At 35.0% G+C, this 20376-nt stretch overlaps 1 protein-coding gene across 6 annotated transcripts in view; it reads right to left on the bottom strand.

Annotated features, from left to right (window-relative positions):
- The window catches only part of UBR3 (ubiquitin protein ligase E3 component n-recognin 3), a 192857-nt gene that overhangs the window by 53785 nt on the left and 118696 nt on the right, over positions 1 to 20376 (bottom strand). For 4 of the 6 annotated variants that reach the window (XM_053665019.1, XM_037140665.2, XM_053665020.1 and 1 more), the window contains 5 exons: positions 18201 to 18350; positions 14617 to 14750; positions 7664 to 7774; positions 4638 to 4850; positions 3321 to 3457 (listed from right to left, as the gene is read on the bottom strand). In XM_053665019.1, coding sequence (XP_053520994.1) covers positions 3321 to 3457; positions 4638 to 4850; positions 7664 to 7774; positions 14617 to 14750; positions 18201 to 18350 — 745 coding nt within the window. The remainder of the gene's footprint in view (positions 1 to 3320; positions 3458 to 4637; positions 4851 to 7663; positions 7775 to 14616; positions 14751 to 18200; positions 18351 to 20376) is intronic. The other 2 variants (XM_053665021.1, XM_037140667.2) reach the window with 1 other exon arrangement.

Genomic DNA, 20376 nt, shown 5'->3' with positions numbered 1-20376 from the left:
TATTATGTTTCTAAACATCAAAAAATTTTAGCTCACCAAAGACCAAACAAAATGACTTATTCAGCAGGAGGAAATTCAGCTCCAGGAAACTAGGGTTGCAGTCCTTGAATTACTAAGATTGAATAAATAAACTTGTACATTCTAATCAACTGCATATTTAAGAATCATGACATTTAATTCAAAAGTTAAGTAATTCAAGTTGTTTATTTCTAAATATTTTATTTAAATATCTAAGCATTTCTGATATTAGTATTTTAATGCCTATCTTTTAGGCATAAAATAATCATATATAATCATAAATATTTATGAAACAAAGTTATATGCTAGGCATAAGATAATTATAAAGAATCTATTTTCCTAACTTGAGAAAATTACATCCTATTCAAATAATATACCAAATACTTTTCTTCCTTCAATTTCTGCTTTTGTTTTCTGAGTCAATTTGATTTTTGTTTTCTTTTTAATGACTAGATAAAACTTGGAGAAGGCATACAATCTCACTGTGAAAACTTTGCAATGCCCTGGATAATTTTAACCAAAGGAAAATGAGGTTTCTAAGCATTATATACCTTCTCATTCAGAATCATTATTTTACTGCTTTAGAGTTTATCATTAAGGATCTGAGGAGTATGAGAGGAGAGAGTACATGTTCTCTCTCTATATACCTTTAGTAAATAACATTTGACATTTGTCTCTGCTTTTCTATGAGAGAAAAACTGAAATATGTTGATTTGAAAAGTCTCTTGCATTATCACAGCAAGCTTTATTCCATAAGTTCAAACCAACAAAAAGGAATCTGAAAACATCCACTAAACTAAATTTAAATCAAATTATTGGATTTATGATTCTATAGCAAAATTCCATATACAGATCATTCCCATTCAACCATGACTTTTATTATAAGGTCAATCCCAATAAAATCAAAGGCATAAATATGTACTCAACATAAGTGTGCATGTGTGCAGTCATGCATTGCATAGCAACACATCGGGCAACGGTGGACCCCATATACCACAGTAATCCTATAAGGTGAGATGGAACTGAAAACCTCCCGTCACCTAGCGACGTCATAACTATCCTAACACCACAGCAAATACAGTACTCAAGTGTCTGTGGTGATCCTGGTGTGAACAAACCTACTGTGCTGCCAATCATATAAAGTATAGCACATACGATTGTGGATAGTACGTAATACTTGATAATGATAAGCAACCATGTCACTGGTTTATGCGTTTACTATACCACACTTTTTGTCATTATTTTAGAGTGCATTATTTTTCGTCATAAAAAAAAGGTTTACTGTAAAACAGTATACCATGTTACACTGGCAGCCACCTTATATATCTCATGTTTACTGCATCTGTTTATTGTATTATTTTTTCCGGTGCTTGATTTAATCTTGTCTTTCTTTGTACAGTAATACGCTGTATAGGCTTGTAGCCTGGGAGCACTGGCCTGTACCATACAGCCTAAGTGTGTGGGCTATGCCATCTAAGTTTGCGTAAGTACATTTTATTATGTTCACATGACAACAAAATCACATATGGACACATTCCTCAGAACAGACCCCACTGTTCAATAGTGGAGGACTGCCTGTTCTTGAGCACACACACATCATAACTGAGTTGATTGACATTCATCCCAATCTTCTACAGCATTATTACCATAATAGAGTACGAAAGTTTTGTAGAACCTTGAAACCTTGGGCAATTAACTTATATTCTATTAAAAAATAAATTATATTCAATTTAGATTACTCATAAAGTGTATTTTACTGCAAGTATGCAATTGGTAACTGTCCAGAGACAAAATGTTAATTTACACAGTTAAATTAACTGTTATATCTTCCCCCAAAGCATTCTGGATAAATAAATAACAACAATAGTCAAGAACATGCAGACTAGAAAGTTACTTCCCAATTCATAAGATCCTTTTATATCAATCTACGTCCAGCATTTGCATTCTTAAGCCAAAGATTTGTGTTTCCTTATCTTGAGTTCTAACTTGCTTACTGCCATTCTCCTGAATCTGGTTCCAAATTTTCCTGGCTTTTAAAGACTACACATAACTTTTTTACCCTTTGTTATCCTCTGTTCCAGGAATGGGACAAAAAGAATGGTCATGATGAAACTGTATTCATTTATGACCTATAAAAGCTGAAGACAGGAGAGGAAGAAAGAGGCTAAAAACTGAAAGAACACTAGAGCATGACTCCGGAGATCTCTAGTCCAACTCTGCCACTAATCTGCTACATGACTTCCAGTCACATTATCCCTCTAAATCTTGCCTATGACAACACTACTTGGACAAATATGAAGCACGCTTCTAGAAAGATCCAGGGGCCAAAAATATCAGTTCTGGCAGAACATGTTTACAAGTTTCTAATTGTGCCCATTTCTTCCCCATTTACTTCTTTTATGGTTCTCCATTTTCATTCAATTAAGTTCTCTAAAATTCCTATTTGGAACTATTTCTTAGATATTGAACACCTACTCAATTAGACTAATCCTACCTAGTCTGAAAGTTGCAAGTTATTTACCTGTGCTTTCTTGAGCCTCTGGCTAGCTACTAATAGAGGCTTAGGATATGCCTAATCTTATGCTTCCTCTCCTTTATTTAACCAACTATAGTCTTCAAGGATTTTATTAGATCTTTGACTAGCTTAAAACAAAATAAGTTCTTACTGTTATTTTTTTAATAAATAAGTAGTGTTTAACATAGTACAATGTTTTAGTTCTCAATATTATCACTTGTTGACAGAACTCAAATAGTGATTTCTCTTTTTTTTAATAAAGATCTTATTTATCTACATTTAGAGAGAAGGGAAAGGAGGGGAAAAGGGAGGGAGAGAAACATGTATCGATTGTTTCTCGCACACCCCCAACCAGGGACTTGGCCTGCAACCCAGGCACGTGCCCTGCTGGGGAACTGAACTGGTGGCCTCTTTGTCTGCAGGACAACACTCAGCCCACTGAGCCACACCAGTCAGGGCTGAAGAGTGATTTCTTACCACCACTCATCATATATGATATCTACATGCTTTGAGGTAGATATCTGTCTCAAAATGTTAATAACATACTTTTCCCACATATTATATAATGCTTAATAACACTTAACTCAATAGTTCATTAAAATAAACTCTTTAGAAAAATGAAGAAAAATTATATTTTTACAGTCCTTCTAGGAAGTTCTAAAATTAGCCATAATTGCAACTAGCATTAAAAATATACTTTCTTCAAACAAATATGAATGACAATGAATAAAACAATAAATGCAACTAATACTGAGTAAATATAAGAATATATACTATACACACCTACCTAGCAACAGAGTACATGAAGAGAAAATCATTGTCTGGTGAACCTGGGTTCTTGCTATAGTCTCTGTACTTCTTCTGTGTCGTATTTTTTATATCTTTCATTACAGATTCCATTTCTTTACTTAAGTTGGTTTCAGACTGTTAAAAATATGAACAAAAATATGAAGTTTAATTATATTCAGTTTTCTCTAATAAAAATCTAACACTACACTGTTTATCATATGAACATACTAGCAAAATTAAATTTAAAAAGTATATTAGCTATCTGCTATAAATATATTTAGTGCAGAAAAGCTAAAATAGATCAAAGAATATTTTCTTTTATGTTTGAGACTGGTAACACCATGTAACCCAACCATGAACTAACCATACAAACTGAACAAATATTCTAAACAAATGAGTGGATGTCATTAAAATAATATTTTTGAATAGTTCCCATGTTTATAAAAAACCCGATTTTCATTTTTTAAAGACTGATATCAAGGTCCCTTACTTTAAGCATATTTTAAACATGTAAAAATTTAGAATTACAAAAAAAAACAAAGCACACAGACTCTAAAATTAGTCTTCAACTGAGAAAAGGGACAGCTGGGAGATGATTCTGAGTAGCTTTCAAAATGAATTTGTTTCAAAAGTCAGACAATCAAAATTTTCATAAATTTATTGCATAAACCAGGCATAGCTGTCATGTCTCTCAAGAAATACATCATAAATATATCACAAAGGTGAAATATTTTATTTTAAATCAAATAAATCCTACTGGATGGGATAAAAGATAGGTTCACTCATACCAAAGCACACAGTAAAACAGACTGACTTATGGTGAATGAGTCAATCAAGTATATACAATATTTTATCCAATACACACACAAATGTGTGTGTAAATCTATAATTATACATACATAAAATATATGTGTGCGTATGTATAAATAAATCATCTTAATCCTAATATACCTAATGGACATATTTTTAAATGATTAGACTATGCTTTATATTGCATGATACATAGATGTAGTTTGTTTGGCTTTGTTTTTAAACATTTCAACATCTTTAGAAAGTTTAACCATATTTAAGCTTATGGGATTTCATGATCTGAGAAATATACATTAAAACTATAACAATTTAAACTAAGGAAAAGTACAGTCTTTGGTAATGATTTGTTCTATTACTCATTTTTATTTTTAATAACCACGAATAAAGAATAAAACCTCTAAAAGCAATTTCTACTAAATGTATAAAGGCCCAGAGTAATTTAAAAACAGAATGAAAATAAAAGCTAAAAAGCAGAGCTCAGTTAACCAAGTTTTTTCTGCCTTACAATGATGCTTACTGGGAAAGCTCCCGGCTGTCCCTGCAGCTCCTCCACTTCCTTTATGAGATCTTGTATGCTTTTGTTACTAGGACGCTGCCAAAGGTTATTTTCCACATTGCTTCCAGGATAACAAGGAAGAACGCTGTTCGCAAACTGCCTACAGAGAGGACACGTGAATTCTCCTTTGTCCACTGAGAACCCCTGAAGAACCTGGTCATTCTAAAAGATGAAATAAACATAAAAGATGCATGATGCACACCGTAACATAGAATAAAACTTATACCACTACATTTATAGTAAATCAATGAACCATACAAAAAAACGACATCTCTAATAGATGTCATAATAACATAAATGAAATCTCTCATTTAACTGTAGAAGCTTATAAAATCACTTCTTACATCATGGCAATCACGCAATAGTTGCCATCACCAATGAACAGCTTAAGCACCCTACTCTCCTCTCAGTACTGAAAACATTCAAATTACGATGTAATCAATCTGAAGTGTGGATTTAAGATAAAGAGTAACTCAAAAGTAGGCCACATTAAAGTGGATCACCTTTCTCTCACCCTCTGCCCCTGTTTTCATAGTCTATCAGTGATTACTAGGGAGATTCTCCAAGTGCCCATGTAGGGAGGATAGACAGCTTTGAGCATAAATTAGGTCAAAAAAATGTGATGTGTACTTCTAAGACACCTTAGAAGTAAGGGGTCTTAACTGCTGAACAGAACTGACTAGACTTTACGTAGTACATTTGTCTGGGTTTAATAGATAGAGGGAAGATTCAGAGTACTCAGAACATAAGTGTAATAGGAGGGGAATTAACACCTTTCTTCGGATATTTCTAATAGAAAGAGGAGGAAAAAGAAGTTTTCAAAAAAGACACATAATGCACATGAGCTCTTGCTCATGAGAGACTGTAATGCATGCTCACTAAGCAGAGGACTTAAGACAAGAATCCAGGCTGATACACCTGTTCTGTCCTTTTGCCTGGCACCACGCTCCTCTGGGCTGCTGCTGTTGCGCAGCCCTGTCATATCTCTTTCCCAGCAGTCTCTCTTATCCTGTTACTAACCTAATGCTTCTCAAAATGTGCTTTTAATCCATTATGTATATGTATGAATGCAACCATATGACCATTATTACTAACAAGACAAAATAATGAGAAAGCAAGATACAAAGAAATTAAAATAAATTTATTTGCCTATGGTTTAAAAAGGTAGTTGATGACAATGTCAGAATGAACTTAGGTTTTCCAAGTCTTAATTTAGTGCTCATTTCACTATATCTTGGATCTCCAATACTTTGACTAATAGAACTGAATTCTATTTTTTTACTTGTGACATTTAGTTTTTCAAGTTCTGTACATGCTGTACATACAATCTCTCACAAGACTCTTTATACATATATATGTATATATTCATATTCTATATCTATTTCAAATACCCAGCTTCTTCTCCATCTCCACTGCCATGACCAAGCCCAGCCATCATCATCTCTTGCCTTCTCAATGATATCACCACATTCTTTCTTACTCTCCTGCAATCCTACAAACCCCTGCAATCTACACAACTACCACAAGAAACTTTTGGAGCATGTCATATCTCTGCTTAAGAGTATTTAATGGCTTTAATGTATCTCTAGAAGGAATCTGTCTAAAGTTCAAATTCTTTACATGGACCACAGAGCCCTTTACAATGAGTCCTAATTACTTCTCCAGCCTTATCTCTCATTACTCAAGCACCTCACTTCATGAAATGTTCTAGCACTTAGCAGATGTTCCAATAAGACCCTATATACCCGGGGTGTCAAACTCATTTTCACCGGGGGCCACATCAGCCTCCTAGTTGCCTTCAAAGGGCCAAATATAATTTTAGGACTGTATAAATGTAACTACTCCTTAACTGTTAAGGAGTTAAAATTACATTCAGCCCTTTGAAGGTGACCACAAGGGGAGGCAAAGGTTTGGAACAGCTGCTAAAGAAACTAGAAGAGAAACCTGATCAAAGACAGGTAAATGAATTGATAAGTGGTATCTATAGTCTGTGATTCTAGTCCAGCGATTTTCAACCTTTTTCATATCATGGCACACAAAATCTAATTACTTAAATTTTGCAATACACTAAAAAAAAAATATATATATATACACACACACACACACACACATATATGTGTGTGTGTGTGTGTATATATATATAGTCCAACAGAACCAACTCCTGCTTGAGTGTGATTAGTAGGGAATTATATGACTGTAATAATTTATGGTTTTAATGTGAACATTGCACCTAAATGTCATATGATGTGCATGAGTGTGATATTGTCATGTTACAGAATTACATGTTTATGACTTTGTAATAAAAAGGGGGCATTATTTGTGCTGGCCCCTGTACTTTGCCAATCTGACAAAAACAAAAAGAAAATAGGTATAATTTTGATTCATTCAGACTGACTAAATAGGAAGGTGTTGCATGCTTTAGAAATTCTTACAGCACACCGATGTGCTGTGGCACACTGGCTGAAAACTGCTGCTCTCGTCTGAGACACTATTATAGGAAACCAGTAGTTTATGGAGGTGCTAGTTTACTTAGTTTCATGATTTTTTCTAGCAGGGCTAGCTGCCCGGGTCCATGATCAAAGGAGGTGGATTAAATGCCTGGTATTACCAGCAGAACGGGCAAAGGACAGGAGAGTGAGGCTAGGCAAGAGCTAATGCACTAGGGGAACAGGATTAAAGGACCAGAGGATTGAAGGACTAGAGATCTTGATGCCAGAAGCAAAACATACTTACAAGAGTGAAAATAAAAGAATTTATAAAAAATCAAATAATATGGTAGTATAGTAAAGCTTAATATTTCAGAACTAGAATAGCAAAAAGAGTGAAATTACAGCCACGAAAGTTAGTCGCCAAAGTAGAGTGAAAAAATGAAATCCCTGAAGTCAAAGAAGTGAAGAAACTATAGTCTGGATAGTTCAAATGATATACATATCAGGAAGATATATATACCTTTAAAAATTATTCAATTAACTTACCCGTAGGGATTCCATGTAAGATTTATGACAATCTATATGTAATGTGTGGCCACAGGTTTGTACGTAAACACCTCCTTCCCAGCCAATCGATACTGCCAAGAGACAAGAACTCTTAAAAAAAAAAAGACAAAATCAATTAATTTTAAAGAAGTATAAACATGTTCAAATATACCCACATAAAGCTCTGAATGATTTCATATCATTACACTAATGTGAACTTTGTACTTTTGTGATATAAACTAATATCTGACTTGACAGCCTTAAGGCAACAGCTTTGAACTAGAATACCATAAATTTTAGCTTCCAAAACTCTATGCTCATCGTGAAAAATAATTATGAATTAGCCTTTCTCCACCACATAAAATATAAGCTCTCAATATTGTACTTTAGTTCAGTGTAAACTATGCTGCTCTTGATTTTACCTGTCCTATATGATACTTAATAACCCTGTCACTGACATTAACAATGTCCTTCTTAAAATGTCTACTTCCCTTTGGCTTCAGTAATGAGATTCTCTTTTCGTTTTCCTCCCATCTCTTTAACCATTTGATTTAGGCCTCCTTTTAAGACTCTTCTGTCTTCCCCTTCCCTTTCAATGTTTATATTCCTCAAGATTCTATTCTTAGTGTTAATCTTTCCTCATTAAAACTATTCTCCCTAAGTGATTTAATCAGTAAATTCAACTCCCTGCAAGTTGGATGTCTTGCATGACTGACAGATACAAATATTTAGCTGCCAACCAGAAATTTCCAGTTTGACGTCCATCAGATAACATAAAATTAATGTGTCAAAAACTTGTCATTTTCTCCATTAATCTTCCCTTTCCTCCTGGTTTAAAAACTGTATAATCTATTTAGCCACCAAATCAGAAAGCTAAGAGTCATTCTACGTAATACCCTTTCCTTTACACCACAGTCTTAGTTCCCAATCTGCACAAAATCTATTGAATAACACATGATGTTAGCCTGTCCTTTTCACTATAGCATTCAAGTCTGTATCATTTGTTGTGTATGTATGGGGGTGGGGGAGGAGGGGACTCATAACATTTCTTAACTGGTCCTCTTGGCTCTGATTTCATCTCTCCATGATGCATCATCCTCCACATGGCTAACCCCCCCAAAAGTGCCTTAACATTTACAAGGATTTAATATAATAAACAATTATATTAAAGGGAAGGGAAACATTATATAAGCTAACTACATTCTCATTTGAAATTGGTTTTGAAAGTTAATTGCTTCTATCTCCTCTTTCTCTTACATCTTCAACTTCTCTAATTCTTTCCCTTCAATCTATAAACAAGATTAAATATTTCCTTCCAAAATAACTTTGAGTTTTCATTTGGCATCTATCAAATAGCACTTGGCCCTGAACTTGAGTTCACCTTCTAGGGTCTACAGTAAATAGATGGCCAAGCAAGAGCAATATGAGGCATAAGGTCTAAATATGAATGATAGCTATGATGAATATTTGAGAGCCATAAAAATTGAGCAAAACTTTGAATTTTATTTCTATATTAGAAAGAAATTTATACATTATAAAAATGACCAGATCATCTTTAAACAATAGTAAACAAAGTTCCAATATTAAATCAAGACTCTTCATGAGCATCTGAAAGTTGAAAATATTCCACTGCAAGATGCTTTCCTAGCAGATTTCAATATGTGTGTAGCAACATAAATCAAACACTCACAGCAGGTGAGCTAGCTCCTGCTGTTACAAATCAGAAAAACAACAGGAGACCTGCTCATCTCTGTTTTAGGACTTGGAGCTAGTTGAAGTAGAAGCAGATTGTGGCATTAGATCATTTTAGAATGGTTGGTAGTCTGTTAATAAACAAGCTGCTCTCTTTGACAATGTATTATGAAGATGTAATTAATCTTCTTTTAAAAATTTATTTATTTAGAGAGAGGAGAAGGGAGGAAGAGACATCAATGTGAGAGAGAAACGTCAATCAGTTGCCTCTTGCGCACACCTCAACCAGGGAGGACCCCCACCACCTAGGCTCGTGCCCTGACCAGGAATCAAACCAGTGAGCTTTGACTTTGTGGAATGATACCCAACCAACTGAGCCACACCAGCCACAGCTAATCTTTCTTTTTAATAAAAGCAGTTAAGCTAAAATGGTAAGTCACTTGGTAATGTAACTGTTAGATGTCTTATTTTAATCTGCTAGACTCAAAAAAAGCGTTTATTAATATGATACTAATATTTCAGAAATACTTCGATGATGTGCCCAGCACTGTGCTTAAGTCTTACCATTGACTCTTCACAACCTCAATATTTATTAAAATGTCCCACAGTAAGTGGTATTATCTGTTTTACAAAAAAGGAATAAAGGCTTGCCAATTTCACTCAGTTATAAATAGTACGGCACAAGTTCAAACCCAAGTCTATCTGACCCCAATGCTCTACTTCTTCCCCTGCTGTGTTATATCTCTCATATATAACTCTTCCAGGTTCAATAGTAACTGTACTGTCTGACATGACTAAAATTCTACATGTCAAATACATGCATTTGATCAGAAGAGAGCAGAATCTACACAGTTTAATTCTATAATCAAAATCAGTGTCCACTGATAGTAAATCTTCTCTATACAGTCTATCATCTGACTACCAAACTTTGGTACTCTTTGCTAGAATAATTAAGAAATCCTATAAGCATCTACATCCTATAGCATGTGCTAGCCCCTCAGGAAACTATATAATTAAAGAAAAGGCTCTAGCCCTTCAGAGGCACAGTTTAGGGATCACACCATATACAAGGTCCGTCAGGAAAAAGTCCAGCCATTGTTAATATAATGAGAACAGTTTTTGTGACATCTATGTAACCTGGCAGCTCAAGACAGTAGACTGGAATGTGCAGTGAACAATGACAACTTCACTGTAGTAGTCAGTCACTGGGGGTGGCAGATGCTGTTGAGTGAGCATGTGTACTGTGTGGCTGTTGCATTCTGAGTGAGTAGAGCAAAGAATCTGCATCAAATTTTGTGTTAACCTGGCTGGCGTAGCTCAGTGGATTGAGAGTCAGCTGCGAACCAAAGGGCCTCTGGTTCAATTCCAAATCAGGGCACATGCCTTGGTTGCAGGCCAGGTCTTCAGTGGGGGCCACTTGAGAGTCAACCACACACTGATGTTTCTTTATCCCTCTTTCTCCCCCCCCTCCCCTCCCCTCTCTCTAAAAATCAATAAATAAATTTTTTAAAAAAATTTTGTGTTAAACTTGTACATTCCTCTGCAGAAAATATTCAAATGATTCAGAAGACCAGCCCTATGGCCAACTAGTGATGGGCAGCTTCATCACAACAACATGACCACTCACGCATCGTGTCTCATGCAGAGTTTTTTGGCAAAACATCAAATCACCTGGATTACTCCCACTCCCCTATAGCCAAGATTTGGTGCCCTGCAACTTCTGGTTTTCCCCAAACTAAAATCACCTTTAAAAGGGAAGAGACTTCAGACCACTGATGGAATTCAGTTAAATATGATAGGGCAACTAATGGCAATTGAGAAAACTATATACAGTCTGAAGTTGCCTACATTGAATAGCACCAAGGTATCATTGTCCTGTGTACAATGCTTCTTGTATCTTACATCTTCTTCAATAAATGTCTCTATTTTTTTATTACATAGCTAGATACCTTGTGGACAGATCTTGTATACATAAAATAACCATTATATTAGATACACAAAAGTATAAATATAAAAATAAAGTCTCACAATCACTAACAGTCTCATAATCACTAACATAATAAATATTCAGATTTCAGAATCTATTTTTTTAAAAAACAATCTTTTTCTAGAAATAATTAAGTATTCTGACTCCAAGAAAGAGACACTGTACTTTTTCTCTCCTTTATTAGCTCTCCCCTTCCCTGAAAACTATTTTGCTCTTAGGTCTGGATTATATTTTGATTAAACCAAGTCATTTTTCTATTTGGCTTCAGGATTTACCTTTAACCATTTACTCTAAAGTTATTCGGACTTCCAGTTAGGATGGCGGCATAGGTAAACACACTTTGCCTCCTTGCACAACTACAGAAAAAAATTGCCACCAGACCTCAAAACAAAACACCCAGAACCATCAGAAAATCAAGGTGTATGAAAATCTGAGAATCAAGGATTTAAAGAAGCCACATTTCTCCAGATGGGTAGGAGGGGCAGAGACGTGGAGATGGACAGAGAGGCACAGCGACCTGGTGTGGCACAGAGAGGCGGTGGAATGGGTGGCCCCACATTCATATGTGGTGGATAAAAACTGAAGGGATACCTCAGGAGCAAAGGATGCCAGCCACAGGCCAACCACACAGCCCAGGGTTAAAGCACCAGGAAGACAAATCTCCATAACTACTGGCTGCAAAAACCAGTGTGGCTTGGGGCAGTGGGAGAAACTGCTGGATTTTCAGGAGACTCAGCTTAATGGCCTGCACGGACTTAGAGTTTATGCAGGTTTACCGCCCTCCAGGATTCAGCAGCACAGCAACCGCTGAAAGGGCACCAGGTGCATGTAGAACGTACGTGTGTGACTGCAAACAGGGCCGGTGCCAGGAAAACCTGCAGAGGCCAGGCCGAGGCATTTCCCCCTTTCCAAGCCCAACCTACACAGTCACAAAACGGTGAAATGGGCTGCCCCTGCCCTGGAGATTACCTAAGGCTCTGTCCCACACAACTTACATGGCCTTTTCTACAATAGGCCACACTACTAAAACCAGGAGTCAAAGCAACTCTTCGTAATACACAGAAACAAACACAAGGAAGCTGCCAAATTGAGGAGACAAAGAAATATTACACAAACGAAAGAAAAGAGCAAAAACCCAGAAAAAGAACTCAATGAAATGAAGATAAGCAACTTATCAGATACAGAGTTCAAAGCACTAGTTATCAGGATGCTCAAAGAACTCAATGAATACAGCAAAAACTTAAGGGAAGAAATGAAGGTTACACTAAGTAAAATAAAAAAAAAAAAAACTTACAGGGAACCCACAGTGGAGAGGATGAAGCCAAGTTTCAAATCAACAATTTGGCACATAAGGAAGAAATAAGCATTCGACCAGAACAGCAGTAAGATACAAGAATTCAAAAAAAAAAAAAAATGAGGATAGTATAAGGAGCCTCTGGGACATCTCCAAACATACCAACATCCGAATCATAGAGATGCCAGAAGGAGAAGAGGAGAAGCAAGAAACTGAAAACTTACTTGAAAAAATAATGAAAGAAAACTTCCCCAACTTGGTGAAGGAAATACACAAGCCCAGAAAGCACAGAGAGTCCCAAACAAGTTGTACCCAAAGAGGACCACACCAAGACACATCATAATCAAAATGCCAAAGGTAAAGATAAAGAGAGAATCTTAAAAGAAGCAAGAGAAAGGCAGATAGTTACCTACAAAGGAGTTCCCATAAGACTGTCAGCTGATTTCTCAAGAGAAACTTTGCAGGCTACAAGGGATTGACAAGAAGTATTCAAAGTGACAAAAAGCAAGGACCTACAACCTGGATTACTCTATCCAGCAAAACTATCATTTAGAATGGGAGGGCAGATAAAGTGCTTTCCAGACGAGGAAAAGCTAAAGGAGTTCATCATCACCAAGCCATAATTACATGAAGTGTTAAAGGGACTTATTTAAGAAAAAGAAGATCAAAACTATGAACATAAAATGGCAACAAATTCACAACTATCAACAACTGAATCTAAAAAACAAACTAAGCAAACAACCAGAGCAGAAACAAAAGCATAGATAAGGAGATCATTTGGAGGGCTATCAGCTGGGAGGGAGAAGGGAAGAAAGCGTTGGGGGAAAGGTTCAGGGATTAAGAAGCACAATTGGCAGGTACAGAATAGACAGAGGTATGTTGAGAATAGTATTGAACAGAGGTATCAAACTCGTTTTCACCAGGGGCCACGTCAGCCTCACGGTTGCCTTCAAAGGGTCAAATGTAATTTTAGGACTGTATAAATGTAACTACTCCTTAACTAGGGGCAAAGAACTCGGTGCTGCCACTGGGTAGTAACAAGGTGCCAGGCCGGATAAAACAAGGTGGAGCACCGGATTCAGCCCGAGGGCCTTGTGTTTGCTATCTATGGTATAGAAAATGGAGAAGCCAAAGAACTTACATGCATGAACCATGGACATGAACTAAAAGGGAAATTGCTGGAAGCAATGGGGTACCGGGCAGAGGAAGACAAAGTGGGAAAATTTGGGACAACCATAATAGCATAATCAAGAAAATATATTTTAAAAAAATAAATAAATTGATTCAAAATGATAAAATTAAAATCAAGATTATTTGAGGAAACTAATCTAAATAATGGTGGTAATAAATTTATGCAAAAGCAAAACTTAGCACAGTTTCAAGATACAAAATGCAAAAAACTACAGGCGAAAGAAACCCCATTTGATAATCCAGTCAGGAAACATTAAAAATATACAGAAAGTTTATAAAGAAATTAAAGCTGCTGCAACTAAATAAATAAAATTGGTTTTCCAAGACATATGACAACTGAGTGCTAAATTCACTAGGTACAAAAGCTGGACAAAAATCCACCAAGTTCACAAGAAATCACAGAAGCCATGTATTAAACCTGACCCTACTTTACACATTTAAACGGCATTAAATGAGATTTTACTGTATATCTTATATGAAAGTAAAATGAGGTAAAAATCTTCATAAAATACCCATGCCACATCTAAAAGTTTTTACAGAGTTAATACTTATTATTCCATTATATTGAATTTGTACACCTCCCACTAAACAAACTTAAAACACAGGTATAACATTTATAACCTGAAATGTTTACTTATTCACAGATTCGCATTTTACTATTCAAAAATTCAGTTTTTTCTAATAAACTTTCAGGTTCCAAATTAGAGTGACATTTATTAGAAGAAAAAATATAAAACTCTGCCATGAATTTTGCAAACAAAAATACTCATTGATAAAAATGGTACTCACGTCCTTAAAATAACGCTGTAATAATGACAGCCTCACGTCGTGAACTGCTGCACACGTGTCCCAAGGGTAAATCTGCTCCTCTTCAGTGATGGGCAGTGTTTTCGGTTCAATGTTGTCACGACACTGCCCCAAAACTACATTAACATCAGAGATAAGAGTTCATTAAATGACCAGCATACAGACCTGGTTCACCACAAAAGCTGCTATTTACCCCCAGATACACTAATTTTTGCACTATTTGAATATTTGTAAAGACCCCCAAAAGGTGGTATTCTAGCTTTAACTTCAAAAATGCCAAAATTTAATCTTTTAAATAATATGAAATATGAGCGTGAACTTTAGATGAATGGATGATGGAAGATTGTTTCCAAAGTCTGTCCACTGAAAAGGTCTAGAATTTATGACACTCCAGTATCAATACACTTCATTTATAAATACACTATCTCTCATGAAAGGAAAACAGAGATTCTTAAAGGAAAACCTGAGTCCAGGGTTGGGGATGAGTTCAAGATGAATCTGGAATTCTGGGTCATAAAGATCAAGGGAAATTGTAACCCTGAGAGGGCAGATCATGAGGACATAAGGGAGTTCTGACTGGTCAAATCTGACAAAATTTCAGTACTGAAAAGAATAATAATGGTAACAGATAATATATTCGTTCATTCAGATGAGGAATACCAATTAAAAGGATAAAGGATAAATTGTTAGCTTCTCAGTGTATCATCATCCTATAGATCACCCACCACCTTAGGCAAGTGACCAAACCTCGCTGGCCTCATCAACAACAGGACAAGCTGTCAGTATGAACCTCATGCTACGGAAGAACTGACTTAAGACTCTTCAAACGTTTTTAAAGGGCTGGAGAAACTGTCTTAGAGTACAGGAGACAATGCGAAAGGGTAACTAAACACAATGCATAATCTTTCCGTGGCTCTTGGATCAGGAAACAAAGACTTTGCTATAAAAAATATTATTGGGATGATTGAGAGAAGATGAACATGCAGTTATTAGATGTTATTAATATTAAATTTCCCAGGTATAATAATGATACTTGGTTATATAAAAAATGTCATTGTCTTAAGAGATACAGTCTAAATTATTTAGAAATAGAATGTCATGATGTCTGCCATCATTTACGGAAGAGGAGAGGAAAAGAAAAATAAATATGACAATATATTAACTATTGGTGATTGTAAGTAAAAAGTATTCAACTTCTCTGTAGATAAAAAAAACTCCCCAATGAAAAGCTGGGAAAAGAGGTGTACGGCAAAAGGAGAAAAACACATACTACGATTTTATTGTAAAACATCAAAGCACAAAAAAAGGGAGTGGGGATATAAACATAGGGTAGTATATATTATTATAAGACTCATCAGCATGGGAAGAGCCATTATTAGAGAAGGGAATATCAGGCGTATCCTTGTGGGCTGGGCCCCAAGTTTTGAAGAGATTTATAGTAGCAGCAGAAAGAAGAGAAGCAAATAAATCCTAGCAACTACAAAACAATTAATTACCCATGATGTATAAATCTAATACACTTTTGAATTGGTTTGTTAGTATTTCACCGTATCTTTATGTGGCTTTTGTGCCAGGTTAATGCTGGGCTCATAGGATAAGTTAGGAAGTGTTCCCTCCTCTTTTTTTTTTTGACAAGCCTGAGAAGAACTGTTGTTCATTATTTAAATGATTGTTAGAAAACCAGGGAAGCTATCTGGTCCTAGGCTTTATCTATTCAGATGTTTTTAATTATTGACTCAATTTCTTTACTTATTTAAGGTCTGTTCAAATTTGCTATTTCTTCTTGAATCGGTTTTGGTAGTTTATTTTCAAAACTTATCCATTTCATCTAGGACACCAAATTTGTTGACATAAAATTATTCATAACATTCTCTTACAGTCCTTTTTATTTCTGTAAGGTCTGCAGTAATGTCCTCATTTTTGTTCCTGATTTTTACCTATTTGTGTGTTCTCTCTTTTTTCCTTGGTCACTCTAGCTAAAAATGTTGACAATTTTGATATTGATTTTCTGATTCTCTCTAGTGTTTTCCTATTCTCTATTTCATTTATCTTTCTTCTAGCCTTTATTTCTTCCCACCTTCTAGCCTTGGGGTTAGGTTGTTCTTATTTTTCTAGTTCCTAAAAGTATAAAATTAGGTTATTGATTTGAGGTCTTTTTCAATGTAAGCATTTGCAGCTACGAATTTCCCTCTGTGCAAGGTTTTCACCCCACCACCAAGTTTTGGTATGTTGTATTCCAATTTCCATTTGTTTCAAAATACCTTCTAATTTCATTTGCAATTTCTTCTTTGACCCACTGGTTGTTTAAGAATGTGTTATGTAGCCCTGGCTGGTGTAGCTCAGTGGACTGAGCGTGCGGGCCTGCGAACCAGAGGATCGCGGTTCCATTCCCAGTCAGGGCACATGCCTGGGTTGCAGGCCAGTTCCCTGCAGGCTATTTCCCAGCAGGGGAAGTACTAGAGGCAACCATACATTAATGTTTCTCTCCCTCTCCTTCCCCTCTAAAGATAAATAAAATCTTTAGCAACAAAATCTTAAAAAGAAGAATGTGTTATGTAATTTCCACATATTTGTAATTTTCCAATTTTCCCGCTGTTACTGATTTCTAGTTTCATTCTTTGTGGTCAGAACAGATCCTCTGGATGGTTTCAGTCTTTTTAAATGTACTGAGACATGTTTCAAGGCCTAACACACAGTCTACCGTGGAGAACATTCCATACCCAATTGAGGAAACTGTATTCTATGATTCTTACATTGTATGTTCTGTACAAGTTTTTTAGGTTTAATTCTTTCATAGTGTTGCTAAAGTGGTTTATTTCTTTTTTTAAATCTTCTGTCTAGCTGTTCTATCCAATATTGAAAGTGGGACATTAAAGTCTCAAACTATCATTGTAAAACTATTTCTCCCTCCAATTCTATTTTTGCTTCATATTTTGGGCCTCTGCTGTTTGGTATGTATATGTTGATAACTGTTATATCTTCTAACACTAACCCTACCTCAAAATACTTCAGTGTGGGTAAGAAAGGATGGAGAGTATTCAGAAAAAATCCTTCAAATTTAAAAAAAAATATATATTTTTTGTCAACTATGGATGGGCAAACATATCAATTTGCTGTTATACTATTTCAAGAATAACAGCTTCTACAACAGCAGCTCAAGATATAAGAGCAAAGCTATCTGAATATGCCTTATGCAATTGAAATATTTAAACCAACAAAATTTCCGGGATTAAAGCACTTCCATATTTTAGAAAAATTAAATTGCCGAACGCTGACCTCAGTTACTAGCCACCTAGCCTTGGTAATACACCACATCATCTTAAGGAAAGACTGCAACATATAAAGAGATCTCTTTGTTAAAAAGTTCTTCCAACACTCATGTCTAGGAAGGTAAGATAAAACCAGATTAAGAATCTTTATTATACAATCTAAATCAATCCTTGCTATGTAGATCTACAGTTATATCTAGACAAAGATACAACTTGCATTCAAGGCATGTACATATTCATCTGTTATATACACTTTGTCTCTAAAATGTTCCCACTGAAATATTACTTTAATTTTACCTGAGGATGCTTGTAACAGGACAACCAGTCCTGTAGGTCTGTCTTCAGAGGAGGGGCCACTCTGTCCACAAATAACACAGTCATACACTGCCTCAGAAACCTGTGGTTCTGCTGTGGTGATCTCCATAGGAATATCATTCTCAGGAGAATCTGAGAAGAAAAATATCTCTTGAATGAAGACATGAAAAGTTATGTTCAAATAATTTTGAGCTTCCATACCCATAAAGTTATAAAATAATAAAATTCTGGAAATAATACCTTGCTAAAATAAAATATTTACTCAGAAAAAGACAATAAAATGCAAAGAGTTGATATAATGAAAGACCTTAAATAATATATGATTAAACACTGCTGATATTGTATCATTCACATACAAAACTGAAGTGAAAAACAAAGAGACAAAGACATTTTTATCAAAAAAATCTTTAAAATATTGTAATTTAAGGAAATTGCTTTAACTTTTTTTCAGGCACCTCAGAAGCAAACTTTATAACATTGCAGCTCTTGGGGGGAGAGAGGAGAATGGCGATATGTACTTGGAGATAAAAGGGGAACAAACTATTTCTCCTTCACTTTCAATTCTAGTGACTCTATCTTAGCAATAATAGTTATCAATATATTTATTTATGTAGAAAAAATCATTTAAATATGACCATATATATTAATAAAGGAGAAGTGCTATAAAAAGTAAAGCAATCCTCTGGTGATATGATATTGATAACAGCAAGAAATAAATATTTAGTCAATAATGATCTTCGGATAAAGACAAATTCATGAAGATAAGAGGCATATTCCACAGTTACAAAGAAATGAGTAGAAGAGGGTTGGAGAGACCAGAAGAGCAGAAGTGATTTATAACTTGTTTAAAAGATGAAGACATATCTAAATTAATATGCAAAAATATATTATAGAAATAGAAAAAGAAAGACATCAAGTTCAGGTATGTTTCATAAGAATTCATGTAGATAAACATATATCTGATAGACACTGAAAGTAACTGAGAGAAAAAAATGAAAGAAAACAAAAATAAAACTTTGGATAATATCCTGTATTAATGGAAATAAAAAATAAGCCAACAAAGAAATCAGAAAAAAATCAGTAATATATAAATAGAATCAGAACAAGAAATCTCAATGTCTATGAAAATAAGATTAATGAATCAAAATGAAAAGATTTCAAAAGAAAGTACCAAAGGCCATGAAGCCTCGATATGTGGTCACTGTTTTTTAGGAAGAAAATTTTAGCACATAAAAGGAAGGATGTGTCTGACTGCTGTCAGGTTCAAAAGAGAATAAACACCTGACTTAAAGTGGCATGAAATAATTCGGGCTCACAGTAAGTGCCAAAGAAATCCAATTTTATTAACTCTGTCTCACTCACAAAGATAGTTTTCCTTTTTTTTAAATATTGTAGTACAATCAACTTGAAAATTTCAAGGAAATCCTAATACTAAAATGCAATACTAAAGAAGCTGCTAAGTCTCATTTTCTAAACTTTTAAAATGTAGAGCCTGACAGTGCAAAAGGGATAAACATAAAACAGAGGACCTCTTTTCATGCACAGTAATATTTTATTTGAATTCTGACTTTAATAATTAGTACTGTCCATCTTTATTTTTCTTCAAAAAAATTAAAAGATCACAGTTTATTTCTTTTAAAAAAAGGAATACCACTGCTTCTATATATTGTATAATATGTTAAAATATGTTATTGGTAACTTATGATTGATTCTATCATTCTGGTACATTTAAAATAGATTCTCTTCTCGCATTCTGTGTTCCATACTGGGACCTCCAACCTCCTAAATGACTTTTTAATTTTGCATACATTAAGATTCACTCTGTTGTGAAGTTCTGTGGGTTTTGACAAATGCATTGTGTTATGTATCCAACTTTATACCATCATTCAGAATAATTTCACTGCTCTAAAAAAAAATCCTCTATGCTTTACCTATTTAGCCTCTCACTGCTCCCAACCCTGGCAACCAATGATTTACTTACTGTCTCTATAGTTTTGCCTTTTCCGAAATTTCACACAATTGGAAACATACAGTATGTGGCCTTTTCAAACTGCCTACTTTCACCAAGCAATATGCATTGAAGATTCATCCACATCGTGCATGATTTGATAGTTCATTCCTTTTTATTGCTGAATAGTATTCCATTGTATGAATGTAC

Source organism: Artibeus jamaicensis, unplaced genomic scaffold (assembly GCF_021234435.1).
Source record: "Artibeus jamaicensis isolate MK-2021 breed Jamaican fruit bat unplaced genomic scaffold, CSHL_Jam_final contig_391, whole genome shotgun sequence".
Classification (NCBI taxonomy): Eukaryota; Metazoa; Chordata; class Mammalia; order Chiroptera; family Phyllostomidae; genus Artibeus; species Artibeus jamaicensis.
Note: the sequence above shows the minus strand (reverse complement) of the source record. Positions and strands in the feature narration are given on the sequence as shown.